Here is a 23,279-nt window from a genome sequence, read left to right on the forward strand (position 1 = left end):
GGCAGGTGTACGTGGGAAAAGAGCTCGACTGGTTGGTATATGCGAATTAGGGCTGAATAGAATGTGAAATCCATTTGTAAGCGAGAAGCAAGGAAGAAATGGAAAAGGACAAATAGGTACGTGACGTTAATAATCGAGGTTAGATGGCGGCATGGCGCGTGTTATGGATTTAATGATATAAGAATTTCTTGTGTAAGTTACAGGTTTTAGCGATTCTAAGCTGCCACGTCCCGAATTTATTCCTGTCCAGGGTAGACAATTAAACTTGTGTGAGGGGAGATTCGGCATATTCCCTATTGAAGTGGAACGGAAATTAGTTCGTCATAAATAGATTCTGGATTCATTGAATGTATGGCCATGTTCATTCAAGTGGTTGGCTACTGCTTTATATAAATTTTGTATCTGCGCGATGGCCATGGAGTCTTGTATGAACTCGTTGTCTAGTCTCCTATATCTATTGTACATCACAATTAGGCACATTCTGGTCAGCAGACTAGGTTGCTTGACGTGCAGGTGAAACTCGAAGCTACCTTGCCAAGATACTCCAACGCTGTACCTATTATGCTGTACGCTGTATTACGCTGTACCGCTATTATGTTAGATTCGATATGTTTGCATGTAAAGCTCTTGGGGCGGCCACAGGCACCTTATGTTCGCTTCGTCTTTGTCCTTATTCTAAAAAAAATTACATTATGGGGTTTTACGTGCCAAAACCACTTTCTGATTGTGAGGCACGCCGTCGTGGAGGACTCCGGAAATTTCGACCACCTGGGGATCTTTAACGTGCACCTAAATCTAAGTACACGGGTGTCGCATTTCGCCCCTATCGAAATGTGGCCGCCATGGCCGGGATTCGATCCCGCGACCTCGTGCTCAGTAGCCCAACACCATAGCCACTGAGCAACCACGGCGGGTTGTCCTTATTCTGGCCTGGCACGTACATGAATGTCCTCGATATTATTGTTGCGTCTATAGGGTATCTGTGGCAGGGGGGGGGGGGGGGGGGGGGTAAGTTTCTCGTTGCTTGCGTGAATTGAGCTTGTAGAGTGTAATCACGGCTTGCAGGATGTATACGGTCACAACGAAGCACTTCTACGAGATATCAAGTTGTTTTAAGAGGAAGCTTTAGCTCGGGTCCAACTCCGACGCGGCCTATTCAAATACATGTAAAAACGCAAAAACGTTTTTCTGAGATAACTCCTGGACCGATTTTAATGAAATTTGTTGCATTTGGAAGATAAAGTTAAATTCTAGTGTCTGTCTGAAGCGGAATTTTGATTTAGGGCTTGAATTTTGTTAAAAAGATTTTCAAAAATTCAGAAGTTTGAAAAAAATAGAAGCACGATGTTTACAAACTAATAGCTCTGCATCAAGAACAGATATCGCGGTTCTATAAACGGCATCTATTAGATCATTGAAAGCGGACAAATTGCATATGTTATTTTACATCTTACGTGAATTTGTTACGTTGTTTACGAGGGTTCTGCAAAAGTTGTAACTACATAATAAATTTTTTCAGATTCATGTGTAAGATTTCAAATTTGTCCGCTTTAGATGTGCTATTAGGTACAATTCACAGAATTGCGATATTATTTTTTCTTGCTGAGTTACAGAGTTGTAAACTTGATAGTTTCGTTTTCTCAAAATTTGCGATTTTTGACAAATTTTAATAAGAAATTGACGACCTAAATCAAAAATTCGAAACCAACAGTCACTAGAGTAAGTTTTTCTTTTAAATGCCACAAACCCCGTTAAATTTGGTGCAGTGGTTGCCGAGAAAAACGAATTCTCCTTTTACATGTATTTAGATAGGAGCACCCGAGCTAAAGCTACCTCTTAAGATTTGTTAGCGGTTGAAACGGGTTCAAAGTAAAAAAAATACGCATACCTGTATCTTACTTGACTTGTCATTGCTCGCATGGATGCGTTTGTCACATCAGACTAAGAGTTTATAGCTTTAATTGGAGAGCATGCTGACTAAAAAGTTGCGACATCCGAGTGAATAAAAACTGCCCCTTTAAGCTGGCAGAGGTTTTACTAGGATAAAAGAAGAAGTAAAAATTTGGTACGTACATGGAGAGCATACCATATAGGGAAGCTGCAGATTATTTGAATTTAAAAGTCTCACTACTGTCATCAGCTTAGTTTGCGGTAGTGAACAAATATTTTCGGTAAGCATACAAGAGCCAAAAATAACCAAAATATTAAATGCATTGAAAAAAATTTACAGGAAATAGATTTTCCTATGCATACAATGTGGCTTTATGTTTTCGTAAAAGCCCCTAAAATTATTATCTGTCGAAGGCAACCTGGCTGAAGAACGTAAAATAATAGCAGAGATTGCTTTTGAGTTAAAAAAAAAAACAGTCCCTACTTCTTGAATGGTTCCTTATGATAGGTGTTTTCTTCTATTCAAAGAATAGGGACACCAATAGGATGGTTAATTAAAAGTAGTTTTCTATCACACTCCGAAAAACGGTTCCACAAAGCACTTGTCTATCTAAACGAGGGGTCAAGAATTATGTGCGCATATTTGAAGATTCTAGTTACGCAAAACAGGCACTCGTAGCCCATCAAGGTTTGTCTTGAAATGAGTTAAGCTACGTTCGCGAAAAACAGTTTTTCAAACAGTGAGCACTGACTAGGACCTTCACTGTACTTCGAGATTGAACAAATACAAAATTCTGGCGATGTCTTGTCTCGTAATTTCTAAAAAGCAGCATTTTACTCCGCCGTATCAAGCGTCAAAAGGAGCCGGTCTCTGCACATGATGTGTTTAGTTAGTTGCTCACGCCTGTGAAAGAATGTCAGCATCGTTTCTCTGCAAGGTTTCTCTTTAGCGTTATTATACGAAAGCCGCGGGTGATTGACCTAACCTGCGTATTAGTCGGAGTATTACGGCTGTTCACCGCTATGCGTAATGACGTGTGGGATCAGTTGAACTAAGTCTCCAAATGAATTTCCACAGAAGTAGCACTTATAACTCTGACACAGATGTTCAAGCGTTTCTTTCTCTGCGAAACTAAATCCACAACGCATACACTCATAGTGTCTTATCCCCGTGCATGGTTTGGCGGTGATGACTGAGACCTAAGTTGTCCATACAGGATAGATTACATATATCGCAAACGGAAGCTCCGTATCTACAATGCAACTTGAGATGACGCTTGAGACTTCCTTTTGTTTTGAATGTTGCAGTACAGCTATGGCAGACATGGGGTCTCTCGTCCGAGTGAGTGAGCTGGTGTCTACGAAGACTCAACAAGTGCGAAAATGATTTACCGCATATTTCGCATTTGTAGGGTTTCTCGTCTGTATGGGTGTGTTTATGGATACTTAGGTGATCAGAACGCCGAAACGATTTGCCACATATTTCGCATTTGTGCGGTCTCTCGTCTGTGTGCGTGCGGTAATGTCGAACTAGCTGATGAGCCAGGTGGAACAGTTTACCGCAGCTTTCGCATTTGTGGTTTTCGGCAGTACGGTTACGGCAGCGTTCTACAAACTTCGACTCCTTCACAGATGATTGATCGCGTGCTTTACAAATGTGGGCTCTGTCGCCTGTGTGTTCGTTGGGGTACCCGTGTGAGGCATCCCGTCCGCTGGAAACATTGCCAGAGTAACCGCACAACTCTTGCAGTTCTCTTCCTCCGCTTCCAATAGCATTCCTGCAAGTAGACGGACAAAGGAGCTCAATATGGTGGACTCTTTCTACAGGACGAAGAACACACTTCTTGCCAATCCAGAGGTCGACTAACTAAATCGCGCGTTCATGATAAGGTGACTTGCTGAACCTGAGCGCTAACTTGCTGCATTTCATCTTTGCGCTCTATTTGGGCTCTAGTTTGGCATAAATTGAACACGGCTGCTTTTGATTGCTGGTGTTGCTAAACTTGAAGATGAGAACCATCGTCGTTCAAGTTGCAAGCAATACAAAACCATGCTTTTTTAATGCATCATGCAAAACCTACATAAAACAAGTGCAGGTGAGCGGAAATGCCTGGCAATGAATGTTAGATAAGGAACTAAGCCGGTCAAGACATTCAAAATACACGTGCGTCTTCAACACGATCAGATGCAGCATTCAGGGAAAACTCCTGAAATGTGCCCCTGGAAGTGAGACATTTGGCAAGGAAAATGACTGTTTTGCGTCAGCTAAAATGTGTCCACGTTTTTAGGACGCCTTTTATTTTAAGAACAGTAAAAAAAGTACTGCAGCATGATACACTTCTCTAACATGTGAAGGCGAAAGCTTACTGGACCCATGGTAGTGCATTAAGGTGGGATCGGAGGGATCAGCCTTTTTGTAAGACATAACGAGCCGCCGTGTGAAGAAAATGTATGGCGCAGTAAAGGTCGACCTTTTCAACCACACATGCTTGAACCTAATCCAATACCTTAAGGTTCTCTCGTTCATTCAGCAATTATCACTTTCTGTCTTTGTTTCGTTCTTTCTTTTCTTTGTTCTTGTCTTGTTTGTTCTGTCGTTCTGCAAAGCGGCACTATTCGGGTTATTCCTGACAAGAATAGGCAGATTGACTCCTTGTCAGATATCATACGTCTTAGTTCAATCCCTACGTATCGAATAGGAAGAAAACATTTCCGGGTTCAAATATTTCTGCAGTATTTGTATCAAGTCATTTAACATTCCACTCGCATTCGAACATTAGACTGTTCCAGCCGAAGCCATGGAGCTGCGGACGCGCAGATAATGTCTTCGCCCGTGTGCAGTGAGCATCAATACCACAAATATTTCTGCTTTTTGACGTACAATGGATGAAATACGCTGCCGGAGAAGTTTCCCTTTTTGCTTATTCATCTCGTTGTGCAAATATGCTTTACAACTTTACGACGTTCATTGCAATCAACGTCGACGTAAAACAAATAACCTGTATTTCTCACTTTTGTCCATGGGCGACAACATTTTTCTTAGTCAGTTAATTATGCCTGCAAGTGTTGAGCCAAGTCATTGTTGGTATGACATCTTTTGTAACTTTTAGGGAAGAAAAAAATAAAACGGCCCGTTGAGCAAAGATGCCAGCCCCTAGTGTGTCTTCGCTCGTCTGTTGCTCTTTTGAAATATGTGCCCTAAGCTCTATATGAACAATGTGCGCTATTGTTGCGGTAATCTGCTCTTTATTTGTTTTCCATATATTTATTCTTGTTACCGTTGCTAACACGAGTCATGCAACCTCATGGTGTGGTTCTACTCGTGTGGTGTTAACATGCACGTCGTTTCTAATCATAGCAGCTTGGCCAGTATGGAGAGCAGATTATGTAATGAACTACTTACAGCTAGCTAAACAAATACATAAATAAATGTTAGGACAAGTGACGAACAAGCCACGACAGCGAAAGTGCTGTTTTCGGATAACCCATGTAAGTCTAAGCAGAATTCTTTATGGTATTCCGCGCGACAACTCTATCAAGCATAATTGTGATTTATGTTTTATTCCATGACAAACTTCTCAAATATCTAAGTTTCAGAAGAACAGAATAATAAAATGTAAGAATTTGACTTGCCTAAAAATATACCTACCGAAATCCTATTAACTGCATCTCTTGCAGAATGTACCAAATGGTACAAGTATGTACCACTGAGATAGCGTATTTTAGAGTGCTGTCCTACACACATATTTAGTGCACTTTACCTTTGTTATTGTTGATAGAATCCGGGCATTGCTTTTATTGCTGATTTGAAAAGATGTAATTCTGACGCTTGATTTTCTCACTTTTTACTTAAGTATATGACCTCAGTCAAAAACGCAATTTCTCCAAATACGCTAATAGTGCATTTATTTATATTCCGCAAACTTCAACTTCCTCTTAAGTAGTTACTCAATGCTGGTGCAGTGTGTTGGTGAGGAAACCGATTTCTCCTTTCCCATGTATCTAGGTAGTAGATCCCGAGCTAAAGCTTCCTGTTTACGCCAGCGCAATAGTGTGCGAACAGCAGCTGATGTTCAGAATTTGAATTGTTAGAATTTCGATCGATCTCAAAAATTCGTGAGTGCAAGCATAACTAAGCCATAGACAGAATTCCCCCTCGCCTCAGTGAGTAGCTCTATCGAAAGGAGTCGATGGAAAAGTTTGGCTCACCTAGCATCGTTTCCCAACATGTCCGACGCTTCATCCATGTCCGCGTAGCTTGTGCTGGCCACTGCGACATCCACGCGGCTGCTGCTGCTGTAAACCGGCAGTCGGAATCTGGTGCTTCCGTCTTCAGTATTGTCTGTGTGCCCTGAAGGCAGAGGCGCCAATTCCCCACTGTGCGACAAGTCACGAGGCTGGAGCATTCCACGATATGAACGCGCAGGAATAAAGAAAAAACCCCGACAGCTCTGCTGCCCTCTGAAGTGATCCTCATAGCTTAAGCAACAAACGCCTGAAAACACAACATAGTTTGGACGACGAAGACAAACATGTGTTTTGGGAGTTGTCCAATGTTTTATTCCGGGGTCATTTCTCCCTAAACCGGCGCTTGGTTGATATTAAATTAAATTATGGGGTTTTACGTGCCAAAACCACTTTCTGATTATGAGGCACGCCGTAGTGGAGGACTCCGGAAATTTTGACCACCTGGGGTTCTTTGACGTGCACCTAAATCGAAGTACACGGGTGTTTTCGCATTTCGCCTCTATCGAAATGCGGCCGCCGCGGCCGGGATTCGATCCCGCGACCTCGTGCTCAGCAGCCCAACACCATAGCCAGTGAGCAACCACGGCGGGTGCTTGGTTGATATTGAAATACCTGATGTTTGTTTGCTCGCTTCTTGTAGCGCTTTGATAATGAGATGGCTCTGTGATAATCTACTCGGCATGAGACGTCGGTGCTGCATCTGATACAAGCCAATATAATATGCATGCAGGAACTAATAGCTACACACTAGCGGGGTGCTAATAAACATGTTAACGACGGTGAGTCACAGGTATTCGACGCTCATTCTCAAAGATTTCCTCACTTAATGCGGTAGCTTTTCGAAGATCATTCGCTCTTTTGTGTAATTATGGTCTGTTGGCTACAGTACCGGGCTGCTGTGCCCGAGACCACTATTGTGATTGTGTCATCGTGCACGCAATAATTTTTGTTTTCATTTGAACAACGCTAGATAAGAATGTACATATCTTGCCTGCCTACCCACTTACCCATCTAACGCAAAGTGCTTATAGTCGGCAACAAACCAAGCGTAAACGAATATATGTACGCAGTCAAGCTCAAACACAAGTTTCATGAATGCTCAAATGATATTGCGCAACAAAAAACGACACGGACGTGAGAGGACGACACACCAAGCGCAAGCTTTCAACTAAGTTTATTGTACCACTGAAACCGATTAAATACACGTGAAGCAGTGTAGACCGCGCATGCGCTTACATGAAAATGAACTGCGCATTCATGCAACACAGTTACAGGTCATGTGGTGCCGCGTCCAAGAAACTTGGTTCTTTTTCTGTGAGAGCCAGATAAGGGAAGCTAACAAACTTATAACCCAATTTGGGATCATCTGCACTTCAGATATTTATCGGATGAGCTGCGTACTGCCACGGGAAACAGTCGTGCATTGGTCCTCAAGAGGTTTGCAGCCATGATCGCGACAATGAATTGCCAGGAAACCACTGGAGCCATTTTTTTTACATTATTGCTGTGTTCGCGGAGCCGATCATTGAGGCAACGCCCAGTTTGTCCGATATATTGCTTCCCACATGAAAGCGGGAGGTTGTAAACCACCCGGTGGACACACTCGACGAACTTTTTGCGGTGATGCTTTCTGCACTTATCGGAAGGAACGGCATTTGGAACCGTCAACCTGCAAAGCCTGCCGAGCTTGTTGGGGGCAGAGAAAACAACTCTTACATTCGCCCTTGGGCCATCTTTTTGAAGTTATGGGATATGCCGTGCATGTAAAGTATAATACTTACTTTAGGACGTATGCCGGGAGGGGCATCGGCAACTGACTTCTGCGTGCTGGAACGCGCTTCTCTTAAAATACGTTCCGGGACAGACACTAGCACCACCCTAGGGTATTCAGCCAAGGAAAAACGTCGAGTTTGCTTTTCAAAGCTTACGTCCACTTGATGACAGCAATACTTGCTAAGGGCATTCTTGAAGCACAAACTAAGCTTAGAATGTGTGGAAGAATACGGTAGAAGTGGCTTGTTGGCTCGCGGCTCCTACGACCAACACGTGTGGCTCTCCTGAAAGCTTAGCCGAAGATCAAGAAAACGAAGAGACCTGTCTACCGGTAACTTGCCCGGAATTCTGCTCTCATTAAGTTCATGAATGCGCCATCCAATTTAGTTCGCTGACTTCCGTGACTTCAATCACCATTGCGCATTTAAAGTAGCTATTTTCACCGTACGTAAGTTTCTGTGCCGTTGGTGGTATGTTGAAACCTGGACGTCTTGGGAAATTTAATCAGTGATTCTCAGATTAGATGCCAGGCAAACTTAATATTTACCTTAAAATGGCGAGCTCTTTTTCTTCGATTACCTTTACATTTTCATTAGCAGAGCGAGTTCACTAAGGTGCGAGCGGATTCCAGCCATCTTGGCTTTCAGATGATAAAGGCGTTTATGCTTGGGTCTTGCGGGCGGAGCTTGCACTCCAGTCTTAGGTTGTCACCAACTATTGAATGAGGCAAATAATTCTTAGCAATAAAATACTTTAACCGAAGCAAGAAACGTTTAGATCACCCGAATACCTAAAAGGCACACGAACGACATTTCCTCCACCACACCTGAGCCAGCGGCGATATTATTTAACATCGAGGACACTGTAAACGTCCCTTGGTGGTCATAATTAATCCGGAGTCCCCCACAACGGCGTGCATCATGATGAAATCGTCGTTTGACACGTAAAACCCCAGAACTCATTCATTCATGCTGTTTATATGCGTAGTGCTCCATAGCAAACGTTACAATCCTCAATCACCTTGAAGGCGAGGTGTGGTATACTAATGGCTGAAAGCTCTCCCGCACCTACCGGAGACGCTGGATGTGCCATCAGCCGTGTGGTATTGCGTGTTCGATTGCTCAACGCTGGTAGGCCGGGTCAGGAAATCTGAATTACAAGACAGATATTCACATGAACAGTAAGACCTGAGGTGGTTAACAGTGGTACAAAGATTGTAGCTGAAGCCAATATTTAGAAAAGGGGTCGCAACTGACGAGGACAGGTGCCCTTGTGGAAATGTTTACGTCCAGAATCCTTCAGGCAAACAGAGATATTGCATTGAGGCTATATACTGCGATCCCCGAGATTGAAATGAGAAAGGTCTTGGGCTAAAACGGAAGGTGGTAACTGTTATGTCTATAGCATGATATTACAACTGTAATAAAATGAAATTATTAGAATAATAATAAGGACCTCCAATGTGCGCGATGAATAACATGGCATGATGGGGAGGACTGGCAGAGGAGACTACAGGTGCTTGTCCTATTGGCGGCGAGGAGTTACGGAGTCGCCATCTATCGGAAGCGCCTCGCTGGCGTAGTATGAGGGATCACGTGGCGCGCTCCTCATAGGTTTTGCTGCCAGCGCTCACTGAAAACACCACGCGCGAGCTCTCCCGGACATTTCTGTAAGTACTTTCGAAACGAGAGAAGTTTCTTACTGTGTAAATAATAATCTTGGGCAAACTGAAAGCACACAGTCGTTTACAGACGCTATCTCTTTACCGAATACGTACAGCGAACGCCACTGCGCGCGGTCGCCGCGATGTAGTCTCCCGAACCTGCTTCTTGCGTGAAAGGTAGGTAAACGCTGGGAGCAAACTATGTGAAATATGTTCTTATAGTGTTTGTATAACTAAATGGAGTGTAATAGAACGAAGCCTCAATGCAGCGATCGCGCAGATTCGCAGCGACCGACTGCGCGTCTGCATGCTTGTCCGCGCACTGTTTCGCTTTCTCCGCGCGCGAGTTTTCGCACCGTGCCATGAGCTTTAGGCCGCAGAATGAGCATTTGAGCATTTGACAGTATACAAGCAACCATTGTTGCGTGGGCGCTATCAGAGCTGTTCAAAAATAATTTCATTGTAGAGACTTCGACGCCTACGGGGACTGTGATGTGCCGTCGCGACGATTCAATCTTTTTTTTTCTTCTAAATTCTTCGACCTTTCAATACTTTTTCTCGAGTTGCGTCGCACTGTATGTTTATCGGTGTTCTCAGCGTGCAATTTCCCGCTGCTCTTTTCTTTTAATCCACTGCATTAATTCATAATACAAACATGACCATATGCCATGCTTTTTTTAAATGTGCTTCTTACCGCTGCCTTTCCACTCCACTGAACTTGCCAGTATCTATAGCATCGACAAGTTCATAGACCAAACCATCATGACATTAGTCGGGCAGCGGACTCGGGCGAGCGTCTCAGTGCGCGTTTTCAGAACATCGCAGACCGGGCGCCGTAGCAGAAATCTTCCTCGCGTCTGTGCTTGCTGCATACCCGAGTTGTAGCCGATGACTGTTTGCCGGTTTTATGTTTCGCGAGCCAAGCTTCACGCAGCATCTTGACCTGCGGCTACGTGTGAATAAGGCTGATGCCGGCCTCCGTTACGTGCGTCCGGCCCTGCGGCACCGAGCAGTAGCCTACCATGTTGCGCGCCTTCAAAGGCAGCCACTACCTATTGTAGTGCTTTCAAGCGTTGTAAAGGAGACACTCGAAGCGGGAAAATTTCGCCACTAAATGAGGACCGCAGCGTACGAGGGAATTTAAACTCGTTTTCAGCTCGCTTCGGCGCGCCCGAAGCAGCCGACGCGGCCTCTATGTCCACGTGATCCCTCCTAGCACGTCACGCCGACGGTGGCGCCAGCTTTTCCAGTGGTGGAGCTCGAGGCCAATATAGCGAACATTCGCTGATGCCCTCGCCGTTACACGTGATATCCCTAGCACAGTCCAAGGGAGGCGGAAGCCATTGCGTAGCAAGGCGCCCACATTCTCTGCATGGGAGGCTAAATTTAAAAGAATGTACGTATACTTTGAGATCATTAACAATAGGGAAGGCTTATTTACGAGAAAAAAAAAAAAGAAATGGCAACATTACGCAATACACTACGTGGCATTTTCACATATTTCATGTTATTTTTCTGCTCTATATGAGGCTCAGCAACTGCTTAACTTAGGGCTAAGAAAAAATTTTCGTCTTTTCGCTTCTGAAACGTATGGTGCAGGTGAAACGTTAAAATATAAAAACTAAATGCTGCCGTTTTATGTACGAAAACCACGATCTGATTAGGAGGCAAGCCGTAGTGTGGAAGTACCAATTTCGACCACATTTCTTACTGCCTGCGTACCAACGTTATACCGCCCAGGTTAAAATATGGGGTTTTACGTGCCAAACCACTTTCTGATTATAAGGCACGCCGTAGTGGAGGACTCCGGAAATTTCGGCCACCTGGGGTTCTTTAACGTGCACCTAAATTAAGTACACGGGTGTTTTCGCCCCCATCAAAATGCGGCCGCCGTGGCCGGGATTCGATCCCGCGACCTCCCATGCTCAGCAGCCCAACACCATAGCCACGGAGCAAACACGGCGGGTACCGGTCAGGCAAACATTGACATGCTCTGTTTCATTTTAAGCGCTTTCTCTCAGATGAATATCTTGCTCCTCACTATCTTGATACGTTCCACAAGGGGGATTGAGTAAGCAGGTAGCCAACCAGAAAGTGTGCGTTCACGTGTAACAGGAGCGCAACATGCTGGCTAACTTTTTTTTTACTGTGTACATGGCCAGTCGCGCTCTCGGAACTGTTACGTATGTCAACACCAGAGCCTCCTGCCGAATGCTCCAAGCTGCTGATGTAGTGCCTCCGTCAGGCATCGCGAGAAGCCCTCCCCCAGCAGGGATTATTGAGTACAGGCGTGGCTGTTCCACGGGTTGCCATCCCCGCTAGGTATGAGTTGCTTTTCGATGAAATTTTTGTAAATTCGGGCTTACCTGGCGCCGTCCTTTAAAATGGACGTTGCTTGCTCTATACCAGGGCGACTTGTGCTGGGCCTTCTATGATCGATACTAGTGCTGGACCCCAGAAGCAGGGAACGTGTGCTTGCATTTTCAGTGACACCTGTATGGCACGAAAGTACAGCAAAGGTGTTCATTCGCCGCAGTGAGAGGGGAATTCATATGAAATGAATATTTCATTCTGACACATGGTGCGAGGCGAACAACATATAATGGTACGGGAACCATATTGCAGTGCTGCCGTACGCGGTGCTTTTTATTTCTGAAACTCCGTCTTAATTGCTCGCAAGAACTTCACGGCCTTGAGGGAGCCGAGCAGGATCAAAATTATTACGCTCTATTTCATAGCACGGACGGAAGAGGATAGTTTTCGAAGGGAAAAACGAAAGGTCGGCTTTTTGCGCAGAAAACTCTTGGCCGAATATATTTACTGCATTATCAAGTAATAAGCGCATTAAACAGGTGAAGTTCTTGCTATTTAATTAACTATTATAACGAGCAGGCGACAGAGCACGTTGCAGACGAAGAAAAATAAAAAAAAAATTAGAGGACACATTTCAACCAAGGGATTATAATTTTTTTGAGTGAAGCATGCCCAAAAGTTATCGCCTTCCTAAGACACATACATGCGCCGGTCATCGATGTACTCGGCTTTCAGAAACTGGTTATCAGAAGCCCATTTAGTGACTTTTGTAGCTGATTTTCCTAAGCACAGGCTGTAAGCAGTGCGTGTTTAGCAGCTCACTACGAAAGCGCGAACGGCTTCCTTACGTCCCGGTGTAGGCAGGATATAGACTATCATACGACGGTAAAAAAGATTGCGCAATGCGCATGTGTAAGAGTTATGTTGCAGACACCAGTTTAGATTGGAAAGCATTACAGAAGTGTTCATTCACAGGACAATGTCACTAAACTGTGCAACAGAAAGCATCACAGCGTGTTAAAAGGGCTTACTCTATAGTCAACGCTGCAAAGATTGTAGTTAGGGGCACATCTTCCCTAACCGCGCAGGAATTGCCTGAAAAAAAAAATTTTGACGCTAGACATTGAGAACGCCAATGGGTGCGGCTGAACCCTTCTCCTCGGGACCACCAATTACCTTTGTGCAATTCGCATTAAAGCAATGCAGGGACATGCCATATTGCTGAATGAATACACCTTGATTTAAAAGATGAAGCAGTGTGGAGAGGGGGGGGGGGTGTTGATTAAGAATGTTAGTCGGCTTATTACACCCACACGGCACAGTCTACACCTTCAGACACCACAGAGTAAATTTTATTAAGCGCGGCTTCTCAACCGCCGCACTAAAATGTGAAGTTTTAGCATGTCTGACATGGAATGAACTATAGTGCTCTTGCATAGGCGTATATTTAGGGTGCTCATTTATTTTCCAACATTCTTACTTTTATTGGTAGCACCGTTAAAATCGCTACCTGTATCAGTCAGACCTGTGCAGGGTACTGGAACGATACTGGAAGAACGAAAATTGCATGAAGTATTCAAAGAATGCTAATCATCTCAGAAAAAAAAAGTACATTCTGCACGGAGGGCCAGCGTTTCAGCATGGGGTAGATTTTCTTGTCAGCAAAGAACTATAAATTGGAGGTAGTGGCACACTCAGCGGAAATCATAGGGTGCTATGGATCTTTCAAACCGATTAAAGTTCCTGAGAGTTTCGGAACCACATAATTTGGTTAGTAGGTAAAGATCTATAGTAACTTAGCACTGATAACTAGCCAACAATGTTGGGCCTCTTTGCGTTACATTTTCATTAAATTTGTAATATTTATGCTGCTGCCGTTGCTTGGCCTCCTTGGCAGAAAGGAACCAAGAGTTTCATTATCAATTGCTTTGGTTTGCCCCAAATCGTATGTTGTAACTGCTGCATTCGGCCGCACCGGGATATGTGAGCTGCTCGTAACATGTTATAGGTGAGCAATGCTGTCCCTTCGCCGAAAACGTCACAGTAGCGTAGTGATCCTCCAGTATAGGCATCTGAAACGCCACCCTGACTGCAGATCAAATTATGCATTCGCATGAAAACATTTCTTTGTCTGATAAATCTAATAGCTTCAAGGGAAAATTATTATGATGGTAGCACGACAAACCCACCAAGAGTTCCTTTGGCAAATAACGTGGTATACCAACCGTCGCGCACTAATTGAAATTACGAGTGGCTAAATGATCAGGGCATGCAATGTATTAGGTTCTGGGCTTCTGACACGATATGCTAGGAGCGTGCCCCTGCAGTTCAGCAATAAGAGACTTCGTTCAGAAACTCGAAGTGCATAGCTTTTGTACTAACTTCTATGTATTCATATCAGCCCGAATTTATTACTATGAGCAGTGATAAGGTAGCTCATGTCAGAAACGGACTTGGTGCCGCTGCTAACGCGCCTCCTTATACGCAATGCACAGCTGTCACAATGTACGTAGGGGCTATCTCCCATGTCTGTAGTAAAGGCAAATGGCCATCGCCTAATTACCGTCGAGGTTGTAAGTCCGGTCGGTTATTGGCCTGCGCGGCGTGATCCATTGGTAAGGCCAGGCATCGTCAGAAATGCTGCAAATAATAAAACTATTCGTGTCAGACATGTGCAGTTGAGAAACGCTAATAGCAACGTTTCATTCTCACCAAAGGCACACTGTGCTGACTGGCATAGCACGAACTAAATCCGGGGCAATGTCTGGTGCAGGGCCATAATCCACCATAGACGAAACGGTGCCTACCTTGACTCGCACGAACATTGTCAGCATAACTGCTAGAGTAGTTACAACGGGTATGATGCTTCCGTACGTTGTTCGCTATATAAAATGCGTGCTCCGCTTGCCATAGTGACAGAATTGTAACAATATTTTCGGAATAAAATCTTTTCCTCTGTGGAACATTTTTATGCATTCATAAAACAGGTTAAAATATAAAAAATGGCTGTGGCTTAGGTAAGGTTAAGCCCAGGATGCGAAGCATACTAGCCTTTATTTTAGTTGTTGAACCACTGTTTAGCCTGGTGAACTGCTGTTGCTTGGCTATATTTGGTTCGGCTAGACGAAGAAACAACTCATGCATTACTGCTTCGCCTTCAAGAGTGGAACGCGACAGCGTTCCCGTCGACCCGCCAAGGGGTGTAAGACAATGGGCTACAGGGCAGCGACTACGCGCCCCGCATTGGACGCGGTGAGCGTCGAGCAAAGCAGCGTTCGGCGCGGCAGCGAAATGTGCGCCTGAGCAAGAGACGCACGCCTTAGAAACAGCTCGTTTCTAAGGCAACACCGCATTCACTAGAGACGCTTTTGTACCGCTTTGAAGCATCGTACTCGTGGCTCAGTGGTAGCGTCTCCGTCCCACACTCCGGAGACCCTGGTTCGATTCCCACCCAGCCCGTCTTGCAAGAGTTGAGCCAAAGCCACTTCTCCTCTGTCGTGACGTCACGGTGTCACGTGGTTTCATGGCGACACCGCCGCGCCTGAGGAGCTGGGTTGAGCTCTCGTAATATGCTTCGCATAAAATGACACTGCATGTGGTTTCTGCAACTATAATGCGAGGCTGCGCTCATGTGAGAAAAACACCCCTTTGTACTTGCCTGTTGTCATTTGGCGTCGCCGTGGTGAGTGTGACGCTTTCACGTTAAGTACATTCATCTCTCATGGATCCTGGTGCTAATAATGAAAGAATGAATGTGTGGTGTTTATTGGTGCAAGGGCCAGGTATGGCCAAATAGCGCCAAGCCAGTGTTGACGAGTTTGCAGTGGAGTTATGAATCTGGAGTTATAGTTGTGTTAATTCGAGTTAATGTGGAGTTAATAGCTTTGTCTTATCAGTACTCACCTACGGGGCAGAAACCTGGAGGCTTACGAAAAGGGTTCTACGTAAATTGAGGACGACGCAACGAGCTATGGAAAGAAGGATGATGGGTGTAACGTTAAGGGATAAGAAAAAAAGCAGATTGGGTGAGGGAACAAACGCGAGTTAACGACATCTTAGTTGAAATCAAGAAAAAGAAATGGGCATGGGCAGGACATGTAATGAGGAGGGAAGATAACCGATGGTCATTAAGGGTTACGGACTGGATTCCAAGGAAAGGGAAGCTTAGCAGGGGGCGGCAGAAAGTTAGGTGGGCGGATGAGATTAAGAAGTTTCCAGGGATGACATGGCCACAATTAGTACATGACCGGGGTTGTTGGAAAAGTATGCGAGAGGCCTTTGCCCTGCAGTGGGCGTAACCAGGCTGATGATGATATGAATTCTATGAAGTTGATGTGAGGTGGCTGTAAAACGGCCTAAAACAGTCGCTGTAAAGTGCGTAAAATCTACATGCAATAAGATTATGGCGATGACAAAAGACGTACTATGAGCATACCGGTGCTATGAGGAACATATCTTACTTTAGGTAGTATTTGAAAATATGTGCATAAGTGACTTGCCCTATACGCTAAAGAGATTTCTCCCTCGTAGCCCAATCTAAATTTGAACAATTCAGAATGAAAGGATAAATTCGAATGAACTGAGGAACAACATTGGATGGAGTTCATAAATATTTCTCGGCAAGCGATGCTAAGTTTGCTTGTACTATACCACTCTCAGCTGCCTATCCGAGAATTTCTTGATGGAGACCATTTATTGTGAGAACATAATTTTAAAAAATGCACACGACGAAGAGGGTGAAGGCGAGAGTCTCCGCGCTCACGAGACATCCATGCAATTACTCGACATTTTCATTCGAAGGTATTGTTACTTCTTATTGCTTATTTCTTACCACTAAAGGTCGCGGGATCGAGGGCCATATTTGAAGCTACCTTAATCAAGTGTGCCTTAATCAACTTCGCCCTAATTAAGACCAAATGTCGTGGGTTTGCCTCCCACCAATAGTCGTGAGTTGGAGTGCCTTAATTACCTCAATATTATATACATGTGCTTTTTCTAGCATGATTAGCGACATCGATGTGGAAGAAGACAGCGTCTTCTGTACGATCACAAGGCGACGTTGAAAGAGATCTAAGGCTTTCGCCTTAAAAATTGCGACGAAAGATGCAATGCACAGCATAAGCGTAGGTGAAACGCGACGTGCTACTGCAATTGTACACTAATGGTATAGGATGCCGTGGAATACCATGACTTTGCACTTTTTTATCGCTGTTGTATGCAGTCGCCAAAGCTTGCTGTAACAAAAACAATTTGCAGGACTGTCATATAATTTTCAGTGCTAAAAGAACGCTGCACAAAACAAAACCAGAAGTGGCTTCATCGGCCAAACTACTCCGAGGGGGAAAAAGGTCAGCTTGCGCGACAGCGCGTTTTCTGTTTAATACGCATTGTTCCTCCTTAGGCAACACAGGCAAACGGACAAACCATCCTTTTAAAGCAACTTTTGCGTTTTCCTCCACCGAGCTTACGTATTCTAAAGAAAGTGTTTTGCGGAAAGTACATACCTGTTCACACTTTATTTTATGTGGCAAATTAGAGTATTTTTGTGCACTTTGACGTGTCGCCCAGAAAGTACTATCGTGAGCAATACGAGCGGGAACAGAGGACGCTTGTCAGATAGCCTCGAACCGGGCTATGGAGTATACGCGATGGCCGCCGTCGGAAACAAAGTGGAAAGGAGGACGCTGTTCTCGTCACTGTTGGCACTCCCACCGTGCATCTCCTCATACAAAGTGCAGAACTTCACACATCGCCAACGCCCCTTGATAAAGCTGTTTGATATTGCTGTTACTGATATCTTTGTGCATCGAAGCGGGGCCAATAGCGACACTGCTCCGATGCGTAAGCATTCTTGAGCTACTTCCCGGGGAAATCTGCCTGTCAATATGCGCTCCATAAGATACACATCACATACTTGGGGGTATATCTGAAAATATCTTACGCTAAACGCAGGAACGATCACCTAAGGGCTGCACTCTAAAAATATAAAAATCATGCAAGAAAAAAAGAACGACCAGCTTTAAGTCTCCGCGACACATAACTGCCTCACAGCTACCATTTTCGAAAAAAAAAAAGAAGCCGCAGTGGGAGTGCTAGCATTAAGCTCAAGAGCGTCCCACTAAAGGGAAGTAAGTAAAGTGAAGTGTAAGTAATCTAAATTTAGGTTGTAAAAAAACATTAAAAGCAGTAACAAATACTTTCTTTGGAAACACACCTCCAAGCAGCAAAAGTGTGTTTGGTTGCGCACTTGTAGTCCTTAAGGAACACATGCCAACGGAAGAACAATCGTTTTAAACCAAGTTTTGGCTTTTGCATGGCGCTTACTTTTTCATAAAGTAAAGGTGTAAGCCGGCAGTACCGACTTGGTCAAATTTTTTTTTGTTACTTGGGAAATGACAGTATTGCTGCGCACTTTGACCAGTTGTCTAGAAAACACTTATGGTTCGGCACACCAATTGTTCACCGCGGTTAAATCTAATTCCGAGGTTTTTCTTGCAAGAGCCACGACCTGTTAATACGCATACCAAATTTGGGGGTACTGCGCATAAGTTTTGACCATCGGGGCTTCTGTAACGAGCACCTAAATGCAAGTAATCACTAGCCTTTTTACAGTGCACTTTCACGAAATACGATGGTGCCATCCGGAATTTTACCCGGGACTTCGAGCTATAGCACGCCATCGCGTGTGGGCAGTGCAAGTATTATACATGAATGAAAAATGTTTTCTTCTGTAAGTACACGTTCGCTTCATGTTCTGAAATATGTTATCCTGAGCACTAAACAGCCGACTTTGCGCTGAACATGGCAATATCAACGCATCGCCCTTGCGTCGACGCGTCTTGATCTAAGAAAGCCTCCGATTTCAAAGCTCAAGCTCCCTGTCAGAAAGACCCGTTTGGGGTGGGAACAAATGTACAGATGTTAAAACCTATTATATGGGTCGTGTCGAAGGACAACAGTATTCAATGAAAAAATTGACAATGGTAAAGCTCACGTTGTGAAGGCGCCCACAGTAGTTGAAGCATCCTGGGTACCGTCACGGCTTGTACTTCGTGTTGCTTTGTCCTTTATGCTTAAATCAAGAGGCGTGTATTCGTTGCTTCTTTCTTCAGCCATGCCTGATGTTTCGATGTCCTATAACTGGCGTGTATTGTCGACTGCGCGTTGTTGAATCACCGCGCATGCGCACTAAATGTCAAGAAAAAACGGAATAAAACTTTTGTCACTTGGGGGTTTTGAATAAAATAATGACGCATATCTAGCAATACCTAGACGTTTGAGTCCGCCACTAGCTTGTTGCTAATGTAGAAATTTTTGAACGCCAGTAGAGGCGCCCCGATTAACCGTGCTATCTATCCGCCAAGTCATCGAACTAAACTAAACCTCTCCTAATACGACAAAAAATACATGTATCGGAAGACATCACTACTTTTCTTTCATGCTCCTCTCAAAGGGAAGTGTACATCTTCTTGGGAACAAATTGTCGCTCGTGTAAGAGCTCGTGTAAGCGCAGGAGGTGTACAAACTCCCACAGCTTTATGAAAATGGTTGCGGTACGAAAGGTTCCGCCGCTGCAAGAGCGAATGAATATTGAGAACAAATCGAGGAAACTTAAGACGACTATTGATTTCGAGCTTGTTCTACATTGTGGACGCTTCAATGTGCTTTTTGTATTTACTGTAGCTGTGCCAGTTGAAAATATACTATACTGAGCATCACCAGGTGATTTTAACACGCTAATGGTTCTGAAAACGTTAATTTATTGCGTAGGAAAGAGCGAAAAGTCTCGCCAACAAGGTGATCACAGCGCAAGAGCACGTGCAGCCTCTCAGAAGGACAACAGCCTACATACGGAATTCACTCATGTCACATATATAGCCCGCAGGTGCTCATTAGGTGATTCAAACGCAGTGGAGTAATTGATTTCTTCAAGAAAAGAGACAGGTGGTCCAGTTGGTGCTCGATAACTTCAGGCGAAGCGCAAAAAGGAACGTAGAACAAAAGTGGAGCGTTGTGTATTTGTTCACTTCTGTTGTCCTACGTGCCTTTCTGCGCGTTGCCTCAGGTAATTTATTTCTTGCTACTACCAGATCTCGGTTATAATTTCGGTTTTTCATAACTTTCGGAAACGGCAAACGGGACAGTATGTAGCCTTCGTAGAAGAATATGCGCTTCAAATGCTAAACGGGAGGGCATATATTTCCCTGTTTAGTATATTGAATGCTTTCTAAGTAAATCTGTCAACAAACAATAATATCAAGTACTAGCATAGCTGGACATTGGTCCCGTAATTACGTAATTCTCGTAAGTTAAATTTTTAATTCAATTTGCGCAACACCTTTCCCACTGCATGACACTTCCTTGTAAATACTTTTATTTATGCAATATCTTACTTGAGAAATGAATAATAACAGTGTTCCTACATGTTCGCCACAAAGTTTATGCATGCTAAGCGTGTTAAACACTGTTTATACAAACCAAGGGGAAAAAATTATTGGATATCAAGTAAAAACGCAGCACACTCAAACTTGGCGTTAAGATCACCTGCCCGAATCAACAAAAACATATATTGCGATGAACCTTCGCATTCGAAACTTTCCCCAGATTGCTCTTCAGCCTGCCACTGTGTCGCCTACTCTATGACTTACCTTTCTGATTCGACAATATTTTCCGTGCTTGGGTATCGACTAAGTATGCGCTGTGCTTTGTTGTGTTTCTGTCGCGCTTTGCTGCAATGCTCATTCCCCCAGGTCACAGGTCTTTTGCGTCTATTGCATTTCGTTCATCGAACGATAACTTTTAACACAAAAGCGTTAAGGGTGCCGTACGTATGACAGAAAATCCGGTGTCGGCGTCCTGCGCCGGCGCCCCCGAGAGCGAAAATTCTCGCATGTTATAGAGCATCGCACGTGCATTGAGAAGACGTGGGATCCTGCCCCACCATCGGCAAGTCCTATTTTCTTCATCTCCTTTCAATTTCATTAATTTGTAAGTTATTTATTTCAATTAGTGAGCTACAGTTTCAGGGATAGATTCTGGGTGTGTGCGTATGTTTGCTAGGGACAGTTGCCTTTCATTCACAACACCTCAGTGGAAATGATGGAAGCACACCTCACCGCACAATACGACAGACTATCAGGCACTGAAACGGGACGTTTCATCCTAAAGAAGGCAGACGTACAATATGAAGGAATCCGTGCACACACCTTGCCGATTCCAAGACACGTGCACGAACACTTAATAGTCCATCCTCTGCCCAAAAACATACATCCACACTACGATACAAACAGAAGAAAGGCTAGGGCACAAAAACTTCACGAAAGATTTTCAGTTCAGAAAGATACGGCGCATGTGGACGTGGCAGAACATGCGGACAGAGACGCCTTTTCCCTGGCAGTTGTCGATCATCGAGGTTGTCCCCTCGCATCAGCGACAAACGATAAAACAAAATTTCCAGAGGAGGCCGAAGAAGCTGTCATAGCTTTAGCTATTACCTCTACCACTGCCAAATACATCATCAGCGACTCTAAAACCGCAATTCGAAATTTTTGCAAAGGAAGGGCCCACTCAGCAGCCATCAAAATTTTACGAAAAATCTCCAATACCCGCCAGATCACATTGATCTGGGTCCCCGCCCATTCAGGCCATCCTGGAAATGAGGCGGCGCACCAATTTGCCCGAGGATTCGTAGTTAACCGGTAGGTGCGTTACCCCGAGCTCAGGTCGGCCAAGGAGCGAATGACGACCTACAAAGAAATTACTGCCCACTTTAAGAAAGAATGACAAATCTTCCCAGAACCACATAGATCTCTAAGTAAAACACAAGTCAGTTGGCGACAGCTCCAAACAGACACTTTCTTTAATCCGTACATATACTCCATATGGTTCCCAGAGCAGTTCAGCCCCGTCTGTTCTCTCTGTGGGCACCATAAGGCAGACACACCACACATCCTATACTCATGTAATCAAGACAAGCCGTCGAACAGTCTGCAGCTCTCTACCCAATTGCAGTGGGAGGCCGCGCTGCTCAGCTCGGACCCGGAGGTTCAACTCCGAGTCACGGAGCGGGCCGAAGAGGTCGCCGAACGACATCGTCGGTCGGCCACCTGGCGTCCGGCCTAGAAGAGGAGCCCACCGCAGGGAGGGGAACGTCACCGCAACCCCCGCCTAAGACCTCTTCTTTAATAAAGTTTATCTCCTCCTCCTCCTTCAAAAAATGCCGGTTTCATGACCATATAAACAGATTACTTACGAGATATCTCGAAAATCATCAAAATGCTAAATACCAGGGTTCTCGTTGGGGAGCGGGAACCCCCTAAACTGTTTCGTTGATCTAAATTCGCTCATTTTTATTTACGCTTGGTTGAGTGGGTCACAAGCGAAACTATTGTCTATAACATGACTAAGCCCTTTTCATATAGCTTCACTTTTACGAAAAATGTGAGCAATGTATGAGCTGTACGCCAGTACCGCAGTAAGCGAAACTGTTATCTTTGCAGATTGTCACTTACCATTGAACGCCGGCGGTATAATCACAATAACTCCAAATTAACAGCCGACAATGACGAGCGCTCTTCCGCTCCTATGCGCAACGCTTCATTGTTTACAAACGTCTACAGCTTGGCCACAATGCTGGCACAGAACTGGCTATGTGCGCAGTGTCTGTAAACTCCGGAAACTACTTGAGAAGCACACATTCTGTACGTATCAGCGCTTCTCAATTATTGGTCGCTACACGTGAACATCTTGCATAAGCAGCAGCTCTACCTATTACAACTGTGGATGTAGTAAGCAGCGGTTAGTGTTCTGCTGATACGTACGCGAGCTAATTTCGTGCGATTCGCGCATTAATATATAATTGGATCTCGTGTGCTTACCTCCAGGCGTGAACTGACATCATTCTCCCTTGTGTTACTGAGCCCTACGTTTCTCACGTGGTCATGTCATGCATCAACGCTCTGCGCATGTCTGAACGTGCACCACAATGCCACTTACTGCAATACTTTCTAAGTTTTTGTTATGCGACAGTATCTAGTTGCTGCCACTTGCAACCTCCTTTCCAGCTGTCTCAATTAGCGCATGAAGTTTTTAAAGCAATCCCCATCGTCGTCCCTATATATGGCGATGGCATATTTTGCCGGATTTTAGCCAAAGGTGAATCTTTAATCATAAATATGCGAGACCCTGCGGTTCATAAAAGTCGAATAACATGTGGCAATGCCAGGCCTCAGTCCGGCAGGAACAGGTGCTTTATTTTCAAGGGAAGTGGTTGCAAGTCAGCATTTAGGCTCAGATGGTTCTTGTACAGTGATCACACACACACAAAAAAAGCAAAAGGCATGCGTCACTAGACTTCAATATAGCAGGTATAAAACTAATTCCCTCTAGCACA

General features: G+C 44.5%; 1 protein-coding gene across 4 annotated transcripts; it reads right to left on the reverse strand.

Annotated features, from left to right (window-relative positions):
• Positions 1–1,899: 1,899 nt before the first annotated feature.
• LOC135914934 (uncharacterized) lies at positions 1,900–19,120 on the reverse strand. Of its 4 annotated transcripts, none has more exons than XM_070528304.1 (6): positions 18,882–19,112; positions 14,451–14,527; positions 11,941–12,067; positions 8,979–9,060; positions 6,100–6,241; positions 1,900–3,668 (listed from the first exon to the last, which is right to left on the reverse strand). In XM_070528304.1, exons 1-4 carry the CDS (start codon positions 19,001–19,003, stop codon positions 9,033–9,035), a joined length of 354 nt encoding a protein of 117 aa, XP_070384405.1. In that variant the 5' UTR covers positions 19,004–19,112; the 3' UTR covers positions 1,900–3,668; positions 6,100–6,241; positions 8,979–9,032. The 4 variants fall into 4 exon arrangements, 3 of the variants coding, with proteins under 3 accessions (XP_070384405.1, XP_065303942.1, XP_065303941.1); XM_065447870.2 differs by having other exon boundaries at positions 8,932–9,060; XM_065447869.2 differs by having other exon boundaries at positions 8,983–9,060; positions 18,882–19,111.
• Positions 19,121–23,279: the final 4,159 nt, after the last annotated feature.

The sequence above is a fragment of the Dermacentor albipictus genome, unplaced genomic scaffold, assembly GCF_038994185.2.
Source record: "Dermacentor albipictus isolate Rhodes 1998 colony unplaced genomic scaffold, USDA_Dalb.pri_finalv2 scaffold_11, whole genome shotgun sequence".
Lineage (NCBI taxonomy): Eukaryota > Metazoa > Arthropoda > Arachnida > Ixodida > Ixodidae > Dermacentor > Dermacentor albipictus.

What these genes read in the sequence shown, in the direction of transcription:
- LOC135914934 (XM_070528304.1), bottom strand. Translation starts at nt 19,003, where the DNA reads ATGGCTGAAGAAAGAAGCAACGAATACACGCCTCTTGATTTAAGCATA. An exon ending in CCGGACTTACAACCTCGACG is followed by an intron (nt 12,068 to 14,450) that starts GTAATTAGGCGA and finishes CGTGCCATACAG; the next exon opens with GTGTCACTGAAAATGCAAGC. An exon ending in ATTTTAAAGGACGGCGCCAG is followed by an intron (nt 9,061 to 11,940) that starts GTAAGCCCGAAT and finishes CTTGTAATTCAG; the next exon opens with ATTTCCTGACCCGGCCTACC.